This window comes from Octodon degus, unplaced genomic scaffold (genome assembly GCF_000260255.1).
Source record: "Octodon degus isolate 3935 unplaced genomic scaffold, OctDeg1.0 scaffold00018, whole genome shotgun sequence".
NCBI classification, from domain to species: Eukaryota; Metazoa; Chordata; class Mammalia; order Rodentia; family Octodontidae; genus Octodon; species Octodon degus.
The window spans coordinates 13,048,246-13,062,569 of record NW_004524594.1 but is presented as its reverse complement, the minus strand read 5'-3'; the positions used below and the strand labels follow the sequence as shown (position 1 = coordinate 13,062,569).

Here is a 14,324-nt window from a genome sequence, read left to right as displayed (position 1 = left end):
AGATGCGGACATGATATCTTATTTACAAACACTATTAGAACAAATCCCTCTATTCATTAAGAGAATGTAACTATATATCTATTCTAATCATTTTGAACACACAGATACAAAATGGACATTCATCTGTATACCCTTTTTTTGTTAAGTTCCATTATTTGAATATTATAGGTGTGTAAACTCAGCAAAATAATCCAAAAGAGTCCAGTAGTCCATAATAGTATTGGGTCTTCCACTTCACTGGCAATGTCAGAAATTGTTGACCTGAGTCCCCTACAGCTCAACATAACAGCATGGCTTTACTTCTTATACTTTTCTGCTGGATGGTTAAGACCAAGATAAAGCAGGACCTATGCAACAAGAGTTGTTTGCTTAACTATTTGAATGTAAGTTGGAGACATAAAATTTCATTCATTGTTGCAGTACAGCATTCATCTAAGACTATAGAATCCTATGTTGTAGTATATATTATCATATCTAAGGAAATTAAGCACAATTCTCTAACATTATCTACTGTTCAGACTGCATTCAAATTTTTCCACTTTTCTTAAAAACATATCAAACAACTTTTTTGTTTATTAAGAGCCAAGGTCACTTATCCTTTAATTCTGAAAGATTGTTTTTTAAGAGTTTAAAACTCAGGCAGGTGGGGCTGGTGAGATGGCTCAGTGGTCTAAAGCACCTACTTAGAACAAGCTTAGCAAAGCATCAGGGACCGCGGTTCAATCTCCCAGCACCACATGCCAGGCAGCCCCACCCCCTGGTGGGCTGAGCTGGACACACAAACACACACACACACACACACACACACACACACACACACACAAACAAATAAAATTAAAAAAAATAAAAAATAATAAAACTCAGGCAGGGCACCTACAAAGGGCTATATAATTACAAACAATTCTTAATTAAATTTTTAATTATGCTGTTTGATTTGGATAAAGAATGTAATTATTTTGTCTTTTTTCACAAATTAAATTTGTACTACTGTCAAGGAATTTTCCCTGGATTTAAAAAAGTCTAACAAGACCAGTACTGTTTAAATACCTGTGCAATAATTATTGATTGTATTATCTAGAAGAATTTATTAAGACTATCTTTGTAACTATAAAAAAAAAAGACACCGAGACCCAGAAAGGTACCTTGGTCAAGGTTGCAGAGTAAGTGGCAGAACTGAGACAGCCTCAGTGCTCTACAAGTCAGAAGAAGCCGTTGGATGCTCCACCAAGGACGCTCCTTGCAGTCTTACTCCCAGACCCCAAGCCACATCTAGTCTCTCAGGCACCTCTATGGGTACAATCTCTAGTTTTCAAGCAAATATTCTTCTTTGAGAATCATAGCCCCATTGTGCTGCTTATGTTAGTCTCATCCTCATCTACCTAAAGATTGGTTCTCCCTTCCCACTTGCCTAAAGATCCAAGAGAATAACTCTGGCTTTCAGTAGCTTTGAAAGGTACTCCGGCCTTCTCAGCTGTCTTGTGGACCCAAATCCTTGGCCTGCGCCCCTAGTTTATGCTGCGGGGCCACCTCATTTCCTCAAAGCTTCAAAAGGATGGAAACACAGCAGTGGGCTTGGTATGTCACTGCAGTTGAAGATGCCAGCAATCACAGAGGCACTGGAAAACAATTGCATACATATCAGACATCACCGCTGTTTTCTGTAGCATTGTAAATCACAGCTTTGGCCAAGTTACAGATAACTAATGGCACAAAAAGAATGAGCAACAGTGTGGCCTGGAAAGGTTCACACATGCATAGCATGTTCAAGGGTCTGCTCATGCTTCTGTCAGGCTATCTGGATTCTTCTTCCCCCTTGTTTTTAGATTTTTTAGCGCTTTTTTCTTCTAATATGGTAGTTCCTGTTTGAGTCCATTTTCCACTGCTATAACAAAATATCTAAGCACAGGAAATTTATAAAATTCTGGAGACTGAGAAATCCAAGGGCAGGGTGCTGATATTTGCTTAGCCTCTTGTATGTGCCTCCTTGCTGCATAATGTGGCAGCAGGCAGGCATCACAAGGTGGGGCAGAACAAGTGTGCCAGTGAGAGTTCAATTTTATAAGAAAGCTACTCCCTCCATCACCTCCTAATCCAATAATCTGCTAGTGAACTAATCCATTCATGAGAGCAGAGCCCATTAAACTTCCAACATGTAAAATTTGAAGGACACATTCAAACCATATCCTCTTTGTACACCATTTAAGAGGACATGTCTCATCTCCTGCAGCTTCTTTTTAGAAATAAAAACTCTACACCAGTAGCCAAGGGGAGCAAAATTTGAACTCTAGCATCTTGGAGGAGCTTCCAGTTGCTATTATCCTCAACAACTGCGTTGCTGAAAATCTTTGAAGGACAGCTGTTTCTGGGTTATTTCAAATGTGAGGATAAGAGCTGAACAGATATTTTCTTAGCACTGGTTACTGAAAACAAATGGATAATGCATCTACAAGAACTTGGCAGTAGAACTCAGCAAATGTTACATCAGCCAAAGAATTAGATGAGCTCTGTTGGAAATAATGAAATTTAAGCTATCCCCCAAATTCAGACCCAAGCATTCTACAGATTAACCAAGCCATTCTAAATTTTTCACTCTTCAAAGTCTTCTGTGTCAGAGTCCATCAGGGCTAAACTGGGGGTCTTGGTCTACTGAGTTTCCAGAGTGAGCTTTACAGCCCTTATATCTAGGTTGATTAATGTCAGGCAGAAGGCAGGTTTTCCTTCTACCAAAGGCAACTGGCCAACACCAGTTGTCAAGTGTGGACAGACGTTAAACATGAGTGATGCTTCCTAAGCCCAGGACTAGTGGTAACTTTAAGAAAGCCAGCACTCACTACAGTTGCCCTCCCTAGCTCTGTAGGTTAGAAGATGAAAGGGAGCTTCTTTTCGCTGAGTATTCCAGCTCCACCCCTGGAGCACAAGGAGACAGTCACGAGCCGCATCTCATCTCTAGACTTTCGAGGGGGCTCAGGATCTGACCTGCAACATCACTGGCTCAGAATCTCCCACTCTGCTAACTTCCTGCAAGAATCTGCTACCAGCCCTATTTCAAGCACTGAGACACTAAGGCAGAACATGTGGAAGGCATTCGCTTTAAATCTGGAAGGTGGATGAAGGAAAAACCAAGGGAGCAAAGGGAGTCTCCAGAGTTAAATGTGTAGTGAATCTTAAGGATTGTCTTTTCTTTTTTTAAAAAAAAAATTTCTTTTTTTTAACATTTTTTTTTTTTTTTATTCATTTGTGTGTGTGTGTGTGTGTGTGTGTGTGTGTGTGTGGCCAGCTCAGCCCACCAGGGGGCGGGGCTGGCTGGCATGTGGTGCTGGGGGATTGAACCGTGGTTCCTGTGCTTTGCTAAGCTTGTTCTAAGTAGGTGCTTTAGACCACTGAGCCATCTCACCAGCCCCAAGGATTGTCTTTTCTGACAATCACACATAAATATAATGCAATTATGAGCTAACAAAGTACGCCTCAAGTGGATCATGTCCAACCATAGATGAAAACACCCAGTATTTCTGTTTTCCTGTGAAATTTGTGCTCATAAGAAAAACAGAAAGAAGGAGAAGAAGATAATTTACCATATATGCCTTTTCTACCAAGCCCTATACTAAGTATTTTAAATGGCTTGCCTCATGTAATGCCTTCAATAAACCTATGACATAGACATGATTATCTTCAGTTTATAAATTGGAAGGTAATAAGACCACACTAGAGAGGCAAATCAACTTATTCCAGAAAACTAGCCATAATAGACACAGCACACACTACACACACACACACACACACACACACATACACACACACATATACATGTCCACATTTTGCTTTTATTCTTCTGTGTACAAGCGCATATACCTACATTCACACCAATACACCTACACCAAAAACAAATCCCATGCGTAAGGCAAGTGAGAGCTGCATCCTTACTGAAAAGATCATGAGTTCCCAAAGGGAACTAAAGCAGAATGCCCTTTACGAGAGCAGCTGGTTTTATTCCTCACCCACAGCCCCTGTAGTCTTTCCATCCAAAACAAGTCTGGGCAGAGAGAGAAGGCGTGCAATGCTAGGACCAAGAGTGAAACCAAGTTGCATGACAACAGGAAGAATATTTAGTCAAGCCAGGAGCAGAGTCTGTTCCAGAAACAGAAAACAGGGGTTGATGAACAGTTCAAAGGACACGCTTTCTCTATGAAATATAGCCCTGGCGTAAACAACCAGACCACTTCAAAGCTGTGTAAATTGGGATCACAATGACTGATTTGCAGTGGAACTGACAGAACAAATAGCACAAGAATAGAGACAAACCTTTGGAGGGGATAAGGGTATTAATTGGTGATGAATGAAGCTCACACTCAGTGCTTCCAGGGATGAGAAGGATGTTCAACATTATTCTTATTTCTAAAGGAGAGACAATGACTGACTTTCTCGCTCTTGTCCTCCTCAGGACTGCTATACCATCATGCTCAGTAATTAGATTCATGCCTCAGTTGGCCTAGTAATTCCAGGCCAATCACATTGCTCTAGGCAACTTGAATACAGGAAATCAATTTTCTCCATGACTCATGCAGGTCAGTTGCAGGCAAGGACATTTTTCACAGCAACATGGATGCACTGTCATTTTCCTGGTTCTGTCAACATCCTTGATACCAGTATCCTCTGTCAACAACTCAGCAAGCATCGAGTGACAAGGATATCAGACTGCCTGCTCCTACCTCATCAAAAATATCTGAAGAGAAGCTCACGCTACACAGACTTCCAAATGCTCTTCTTATTCTTTTCTATGTAATGGTGAGATAGTCTTGAATGTTTTTCTCATTATATGCAAGAGATCAGAGTTCTTGAAACTGTATTCCATAGAGCACTAATTCAACCATACAATATAAAGTATTACGCAAAAAAGCTCTGTGGCCAAATAATTTTGTAAGATGCTAATTTCAACTTTGTTTGTTGCAGAACTTTAGCTACTCTCTAATATACTCTGCATAGAGATAATGTCCACATCTCCCAGGCTCATTTCATCATGTCACCCTGGGTTCTGTGCATTTTTTGCTAAATGTCTACCAAGATTAGCAATCCATAAAACAAACTCTGTGAGGGAAATGCCATACTGAACCATAAGGCTTCTCAATAGGATGCAAGTGCCTTAAGGAAAAGCCCACTGTCTTAGAATCGTATGCCAGCACCTGGAAACAGACCTGGCTCCTGACAAGCACTTGACAGAGATTACTGAATAGATCTATGCATATGAATAGTGGAGGCATGCACAATTCCCAAGATTCCTATTTGTGACATAGGCTGATATTAGAATGCTCTGTTACTATGACCTTTCAGCGTCTCTACTGTGCAGCATAGGCAGTCCATTGGGTCCATTGCTTTTACACATTGTTCTTGTTGTCATCTTGTTTTGGTTTTTTTGGTACCAAGGATTGAACTCAGGACCTTGCGCTTGCCAGGCAAGTGCTTACCCTACTGAGCTATCTCCCTGGCCCTATATATTGTTCTTAACTATAGCTTTTTATTTCATCACCCGAAGGGTATGGAAGGCTTTCCCCCTCTGTTCCACCAGTATGTTGGCCAGGGAAGTCAGGTTGGCTCAGAAGAGAGGCTGAACACCATTCAGAAGCAGGCAGTCCACCTGTAGTGGCAGGATGCCAGACCAAGAAGTCATTCAGCAAATATTCCTTCCCAAGTCAGCCAAATCTTTCCTTCTCTTTGCATCCAGGTGAGGCAAGTGCATGGAAACATAGGATTTAATGTCACCAGCTGAACCCTAACCCCAGGCAACTTGTCCTGGAACATGGCAGTTGTTTTTTACCTCATGGGGGAGGGACTCCATGGTGCTGGGATGAATTGATCACCAATTAAATCCTTAAAAGTCAAATCAGATATGAAAAACATTGAAATTTTAATTTCTCAAACAATTTAGTTGACTGGCCAGAAATAAAGTGGGCTGATGCTTTTCCTTTGCTCAGTTGTTTTGCATATAAATGGCTGGATTTTTTGGGGGGGTGGGAATTTTGCTTAACCAAACATAAACTCACCTTATGAGGCCAATTGCCTAAAATGGGCTGAATGTGCTCCTCACTCCAGCTGGCCTCAGTGGTCCTGGTTTTCCAATCACTAAACCAACTAACCAGAGTGCTGCTTACACAGACAAATGCTGCCAAGCCACTAACTGAGCCCTGAGGCGGCCAGAAAATCAGAGAGGGCGGTGATCAAAACACCAAGACTGTAAGAATCAAGGCAACTCTCCAACCCCAGAGGCCAAGCAGTGACAGAAACTGTGTCTTCATTTGCTGCTCAGCCAGCTGGGACACTGGTCTTCCCTACTTGTCATAAGCCCCAGGATGTTGGTGTCTGGCAGATAGAAGATCAAGATACAAGTCTGAAGGGAATTGGTTAAAACTCATCCTAGTATTTATGGAAGAGGATCGTGCCCTCACCTCCTGCAATATCCATCAACTATATATGCCAGAAAAGAAGGAAGGAGAAATGAAAAATTTTCCCTCATTCATTCCAGGCATCAGGGTATATGCATTGATGAACTCAGCCGAGAAAATTCATCAAGGAACAGGCCCATGACGAACACAGTGGCGGGGCCAGTTCTGTGGTTTAGATCCATAAGGACCCTAAAAAGTCTCATGGGTTTGCAAGTGGGGCTTTTGGAGGTTGACTGGCTCATGGGGGTCCTATACTCATCAGTGCATTGCAGAGTTCATGGTTAAATCTGCTGTCTGGCTGGCGGTAGGGCCCAAGTCAGCAGGGTCAGGTGACCAAGGTTGCTGTTGGGAAGGGTATACTCCATCCCTGGCCCCTCTTTTCTCTGCCTCCCAGCTGCAGTGGGAGAGCAGCTTTCCTGTGGCACGCTCTTCCATCACGCTATGTCTGCGTTAGAGCCAGCCAAGTCTTGGCTGAGCCCACTCAAATGGGAGCCAAAGTAAACTTGTGTTCCTTTAAGTTATGGGTATCAAGTATTTTGTCCCAGGAACAAACAGGAAAGTGACTAATGTAGCCAGATCTGAAATAGGTCTCATCTTCAGTCATGTTCCTATGCAACAGGAGCATGAGCTGCATTAGATAAGTTGACCATGGAACAGAGCAGTTCCAACTTCCCGTGGCTAATCCCCGTGAGATACACCATGCTGTGGACAGCCATCCCAGAAATGAGCTGGATTTTTCCCCTGCTTAGCATCCCATTTCCCCTAGGGAATGGCTCATCTTAGAGTCCATGTGGCTCCCCTGGTGGCTGTTGTCCTTCTCCTTTCTCTGCATCCCTTCCCTCTACACAAGTAGCAATTATGTAGGCAAATTTGAGCTCTTGGAATATCCAAGGGATAATCAAGCCTATTCATTAGCACAAAGGTAGTTTATTATTTGTCTAAAAACAGCCAGCAGATCGGCCATGGCTAGACCTGCTGTTTCCATGATTTGCGACAGCATTCCAGGGTGTGCCTTAGAAAATCAAACTATCTGGGTTCAAAACACAGACATCAGTGCCTGACCTGGACAAGTACTTAAGTTCCTAGTAAGTGAGCTGGGGCTCATAAAGATGGAACGTACACCCAGATTTGTTACGAGGCTTCAGAAAATATACAGAAAGCATATCAGAGTCCCTTCCATTTATCACAATCTCAGTCGATTATATGGGCTCTCAGATTTGAGATTAGCTCCCTGAGGTATGATAGGCTAGAAACCCATTCAAAGATGCTTCTGCCCTTGCAATTTCTGCCATCAGAGGTGAAGAGCTGATGGGCAGCCTGTAACACTCCACTCTCAACCCCTATGGTTTTGTGTCTGTCTCACAGGTAACTGTAACCTAGAAAAATAAAAGGAGTCGAGTTGGGTGTGGGAACACAAAGTGGCATCGATCCAGAGAGTGATCTTCCCCCACCAGCTCTGATTCTCTGCCTTTCTTGAGTGACTTTGTTTACAGATACAAAGCCTGTTTTATCTTATATTTTTTACTTTTTTCTCTACAGTACAAACATACAGCTTTGCCCTAGATTTTGTGACACACAGAATTCCTGAAAGGCAGACTAGGTTTGGAATCCAATAAGCCTCCGGCCACTGATCTGCCAGCTTTCAATGCTTCAGGGGGTGTCTGGGTCCTGGGTCTGGGATCCAGGAACTGAAAAGAATACCTACATATCTTTCTCCTCATATTTTTTTTATATTTTATTTTTTCTGTATTTTAGGGAAGGGTCTACAGGGTTTTCAGGGTCTCACTACTAAATAGGACTCATAGTGATTCTCCTGTTTACAGCCTCCCAAGTGCTGGGATTAACGTCATGTCACCCAGTCTCAATCACCATCTCAGTGAGACCCCAGGGATGGAACTGGCACGGCAGGCCCAGAGATGGAACCTCAGTCCCTGCACCTGTCTGCAGGCACTTCAATCCACTGAGCTATTTTGTCAGCCCTTCTCCTGATGTTTTTGGCCTGTTGGGCTGATTGTTAATCTGTCTATATGGTAATTAACTTTATAAAGACTTATAAAGCAAATGAATAAATGAATCTGATACTGCCAAAAAAAATTTAAAGGAGAGGGAGAATGGAAGGGAAGGAGAAAAAATGAACCGAGATATCTTATGCAGATGTACCAGTTCCCCACAATGAGTGTAACTACTATGTACTGCAAGTGTGTGCTAACAAAATTTTTCAAAATATGAGGGGAAGGACGTTCAGATATCCACAGAGTGAGAGTGACAGCTCCTCCCCCATATCAGGTGAAGTGGGCACAGTCTCCTCTAATTTATCATGGAAATGACACTTGTCCCAATTTGCAGAGACAGAACCAGTGGCAGCTTCCAGGGCTGGTCTCAGGGGAGGCAGGTAAAGAAGTTTCCTCTTGCATCAGTGAAGCAGATTATTTGTCCAGCTTAACGTCAGTCATTCTCTCTCCCCAGACTCTGTGGGCAGCCCGATCTCAGCAGCATCAGCCCCCACAGGCAAGACTAAGGCAACCCCATGGCCCATGTCAGTGGCCTTTCTAAGGCCCCCTGAGACTTCTAGTGTATCATCCCGCAGCAGTTTACGCACTTGCACCTCTTGCTGTTCAGCATCTAGTCGTCTTTCTTCTCTTTCCTCCTTTCTCCCTCTCCTGTGCATCCCTCTGGGGAATAGAAGGCAAAATCTCAAATACTGGCTGAGACTACCAGGTAGCAAACACATGGGATGAGAAGGTGAGGAATCAGACCACACAGAAAATCCAGCCTGCATCAAGACATTCAGGTTTAGGGCTGGCCAGATAACTCAGCAGACTAAAGCACCTGCCTAGGCAGCCACAGGGACTGGGGTTTGAACTCCCGGCATGCTGTACCACCCCCATCCTGGAGGCGCACTAAGATGGCAACTGAGACTGGGTGTGGTGGTGCATGTCTGTAATCCCAGTGCTTGGGAGGCTGAAAACAGGAGGATCACTACAAGTCCAATCTGTATAGTTAGATATTGTACTAAATACATTTTTAAAAAAGACTTCAGGTTCAAACATCTCTAAGCACTGTGTCCCAATATATTATTCTGCACACCACGTAAGCTTTAGATCCTCAACTCTGCAGGTTCCCTCCTGGCCAGAGATAGCCAAGATGAACAACAGTGACCCCAAAACAGGAGCCAGCCAAGGCTCTCTCTCCTCTGCTTCAGATTTAGCTGGAAACCTCCTGAGGCTAGAAGTACCTTCGCATCATCATTCTATACGCTCCATGTGTGAATGAATGTAAGTCACCCAGGTAACGGGTAAACTTGAGCGCAGATATTAGACAGCCAGGGCTCACCACCGGCTCCACTAGCCTTGCCTGAATAGTCTCTGTTTTTGTTGTGGTAAAGCATGTGACATAGGACTACTTTTTCTGGTTTTGTTTTTGTTTTTGGGTACCAGGGATTGAACTCAGGCCCTTGCACTTGCCAGGCAGGCACTTATGCAGCTGAGCTATCTCCCCAGCCATAAAACTGCATTTTAACTATGTTTAAGTGCACTAGTTAGTCGTTAGTGCATTCGTGTTATTGGATAACCATTCCAAACATCCATCTCCATGATGATTTTAGAGCCTCAAACTGAAACTCTACACTTGTTAAATAATAACTCTCCACCCACCACCCCTTTCTTTTCCCATGAATCGGACTCTTCTGGGTACTCATTAAACTGGAATTACACAATGGTGGTCTTTTTGTTTCTGACTAATTTCACTTGGCGTGTTATTCCCAAGGTTCATTCACGTTACAGCACATATCAGAATTTCCTTCAGTTTTAAAGGTGAATGATATCCCACGATCCATACATAGCATATTTTGTTTATCTGTTGATGGGTATTTGGGCTGACTGGGGGAGCCACGCTGCTATACACACCAGTATACAAATAGCTACTCAACTCTACGCTTTCAATTCTCTTGTGCATTCACCCAGAAGCGGGATTACTAGATCAGCCTGTAACTCTATGTTTAACCTTTTAACAACTGTGCCCATGTACCTGGACCCAGTCCTAGAACCTCTCTGAAACTTACCTACACAGCAGGAGTAATAAGAGCACAGACCTAATTAGTGTGCCCTAAGATGCTCCATCTCCTTGTCCTCTGAAACTGAGGACTCAAACTAAGATGATCACTACAGTCACTTTTAGCTCTAGAAGTCCATGATCCCATTAAGAAATTATTTTCCTGTTAGAATGCCAGAGGGAAACACCCTCTTCAGGATCCCCACAAACATCTCTCCCTGCCAACAAGGCCCAAGTTTCATAGCTCTCCCCATGGAATGCACTAGCACAACCCCTTATATACTAACAACTTTTTTTTTTTTTTTGCCTCTTCTCCTCCTTTGCTTGCTTTCCACACTCCCTTTCTCAGCCGGCTATTCCAGCCCACTGAATATCTGTGCTTCCAATTATCTTCCCCTGTGGTGTTTGTGTTCATTCCCCGCAAGTCAGTGTCTGTTGGAAGCGACACTTGCGAAGTCATCCACATTAAGCTTTCGTTTCCCAGGAGGCCCATATTTTCAATGAGGTTTTCCTCTTTGGCAGAGTCACGCTGGCAGAGCTCCTGCTCACTGGTGAAGTCAGTGGAGTTGGGTTTCCCCCTCACATGCTGTTTATGTTAGGTTTATCACTTGGCCCGGGGTTCGGCGGGTCTCAGCCTCCAGCAAGTAACCCATGTCCACGAGTGACAAGGATCTCCCAGCCTGTCCCAGGGGATGTTTACATTGCATGAGATACTCTTTTTAGAAAAGTAATTAGGGGAAATATGTTCCCAAGGTTTTCTTCATGGCACCAGATTCAGAACTTCAGCAGAGTGGACTCCCTTATGTGAAGAAATGTTTTCCTTTGTCCCCGCCCCCCAACATCTTTCCCCTAGCTCCACAACCGCACACCCTTGCTGCTCTCTGGTTCAGGCAGAAACGTGGCCAAAAACAAGCCGTGTACCCAGCCTCCAGCTTTTCCCCAGAGAAAGGTAAAAGAGAGTCTCAAGTCCACAATAAATGGGTTTCTCAGGTCCTGGACAACTGAGCTTTGTTCTCTAACTTTTATGGGCTTGCACTGTCTCACCTGTCACATGATGAAAATGGAACAGGGTTGATGCAACTGTAAGGAATTGGATCCCCTGGTTCTACTTGAAGAAGAACCCGAGTCCTCTGGCCTTGGTCTAAGGCCACCACACCCTGGAAGTTTGGATCTGAAAGGCAGAGACGGAGTAGAGAGGAGTCCTAAGGCAGATTCCTCAATTTACTTATGGGTAAATATTTAGGCTTGTGAATTATCGGTTTCCCTGGGCAGGAAGAAGCTTCATTACTGTCTCTGGGCAACTCCAGATGCCACAGAGGCAGCACTCAGTGGAAGCATTCTCACCAACTAAGGAAGATTTAACAAGGGGGCAGGTGGGCTCCAGGTGGATAGGAAAAAATATTAACCCAGCAGAGAGCGGGTAGAGAGGGTGGTGTCGCGTCTCTTGATGATGAAGACTTGTGCCTCGGGTGGTGTGCCCCTTCCCCACAAAGGAGCCAGTCGAGAGTTTAGCATCCTGGCCATGCCGCTTCCCTGCTTCCTTCTCAGGCAACTGCCAGCCACCTGCAGAGGCAGAGTATGCGCCTCTCAGGTACAGCCCTGAGGACAGGTGGCCAGCGGCAAAGGCTCCTGTAGCAGGTATCCCTGTCCTGCCGAGTCTCTGCCTCTCAGTCCACCCGCACCTCCTGAGGACTCTCCTGATAGACACCTCGTCCCTCATGCCAGGTAAAGCAGATGTTCCTAAGAAACCTGCCTCCCATCACCAGGGAGCCATTCCACGAACTGCCATTCTCTGGCTTCTGCTCTTTGCTGGCTCGACAGAGTCCCAGGAGCTCTGGGTCACGTTCCAGCCTCATTTACCAGGGGAACCCATTTGCCCTGGGGATTGCGGCTCAGAAAAATGGCATGTTTCAAAAACAAAGCCAGAACTTTTTCAAAACAAACTGCATCCCCCAGAAACAACTTGGACTTTTAACCTCAGCTCTTTTTGTTTTTCCTCCTTTCTCATTCTTATCAGGCGAGATAGAGCTGTATGCTGAGAAAGTGGCTCTCCCTCAGGATCCCTCCCCATACCTCGTGAGGTACAATCAAGCATAAGTCGCCCAGAGGAGCGTTGCCTTTCAACCCTCTCCTTCTGTTCTGCTCCTCTGAGTGAGCTCTTTCCAGGGAAACTTTGTTCTTGCAAATCAGAGCCCCTGCGACTCAGACTGAATTGATATCCCAAGGTAATGTGATACCATGTAAAGAGATTAAAAGAAGCAAATAAAACTGATCACACACACACACACACACACACACACACACACACCCCTTCCTAAGTCCCACACACAGGGATGACAACCCCAAAAGTGTCCCATTCTCCAGCGGCACCAGCCAGACTCCCAAGACCACCGCTGGAGCTCTCCATCTGCCCCCCAGGCGGACAGTGCCCCTTCCCCGGGCATCCTGGACTCGACTCGGGGTACCTCTTGGCAGGGAGGAGATGAGAAGAAGCTGCAGGAGCACGAGCCCCAGCTGAGTCCAGCGGTCCAGCTCCATCGCTCCCGCGGTGGTGGCGGCTGAGGGACTGTGGCAGGGAGAGGCGGCGTCCAGGGACCTCCCCAAGCTCCAGCTGAGTGGGAGCTCGGGTTTCAGCTCCTCGCCTCCGGCTCTCGCATCTTCATCCGAGGGGAACCACCTTCAGCCAGAGCGACGTCAGCCTGAACCTCTGCTCTCCGCTGCCTTAACCCTTGAGGGGCCCGGAGGCCGGCGCAGGTCGTGCTGCGCTGAATGCAGAGGTCCGCGGCGCTATGGGGGCTTCAGGTGAGAACAGCTCCCCCTGCCTCTCACGCAACACCATGGAGTAGGGTGAGGGCTGGTTGTGCCCTCTCCAAATGCAAGCTGAAGGGGCTGGGGAGATGGCTCAGTAGAATAAGCACTTGCCTGGCAAGTGCAAGGGCCTGAGTTCAATCCCTGGTACCGCCAAAAAAAAAAAAAAAAAAAAAGCAAGCTGAGGCTTAAAGAAAGTGTGATCTCGACCGGGTAGCAGGGAGGAACTGGTGACAGGAGGTAGCTCCCTACATGTCTGAGCTTTTTTCTTCTTTCTGCTCCCTGTGTCAGAGGTTGGAAACAGCTTCCTTCCACGATGACCACGACGGTGACGTCAGCAGGGCAGGCCAAGAGGGCACTAAGTTTAGGGATCAAAGTACAAGCAGGGGACTGTCCTGGGAGAGAGCTCCACTTAGGGACAGGGACTGCAGGTGCCACCTTAGAGGGAGGAACAAGGGTGCTACAAGAGACAGGACTATAGGCCAGCTTCTCTGTATGAGGTGCCCTCCCTCCTTGATTCCTGAAATAAACCTGTCATCTCTTTCCCACAAGTGGGGAAGTTGAGGCACTGAAAGTTGAATAATGCATCAAGTTGCACGGTGAGGGTACAGCAGGGTTTGAACACAGGACTCCAAAGGTCCAAAGGTTGTATCCAGAGCTACTTGGCTATGAAGTTCCTTAAAGTGTTACCTATATAAAATGGTATTCAATCACTATAGACCCAGGGGCTGGAGAGATGGCTCAGTGGTCTAAAGCACCTACTTGGAACAAGCTTGGCAAAGCACAGGGACCGTGGTTCGATCCCCCAGCACCACATGCCAGCCAGCCGCGCCCCCTGGTGGGCTGAGCTGGCCACACACACACACACGCACACACACTAAATAAATGTTAAAAAAAATTAAAAAAATAAAATAAAATAAAAATCAATCACTATAGACCCAATTCTGCCTATACAGAATTGCATTTAACTGTTACACCTACAATGTACAATAGGTGCTATTGTCTACATTTTGGAAGCAAAAACAAAGACTC

General features: G+C 45.2%; 1 protein-coding gene across 2 annotated transcripts in view; it reads right to left on the bottom strand.

Annotated features, from left to right (window-relative positions):
- Pamr1 (peptidase domain containing associated with muscle regeneration 1) overlaps positions 1-13,129 on the bottom strand; it is a 96,970-nt gene extending 83,841 nt beyond the window's left edge. For both annotated transcript variants that reach the window (XM_004627044.2, XM_004627045.2), the window contains exon 1: positions 12,950-13,129. In XM_004627044.2, the coding sequence (XP_004627101.1) occupies positions 12,950-13,022 (73 nt within the window). In that variant the 5' untranslated portion in view covers positions 13,023-13,129. The remainder of the gene's footprint in view (positions 1-12,949) is intronic.
- Positions 13,130-14,324: the final 1,195 nt, after the last annotated feature.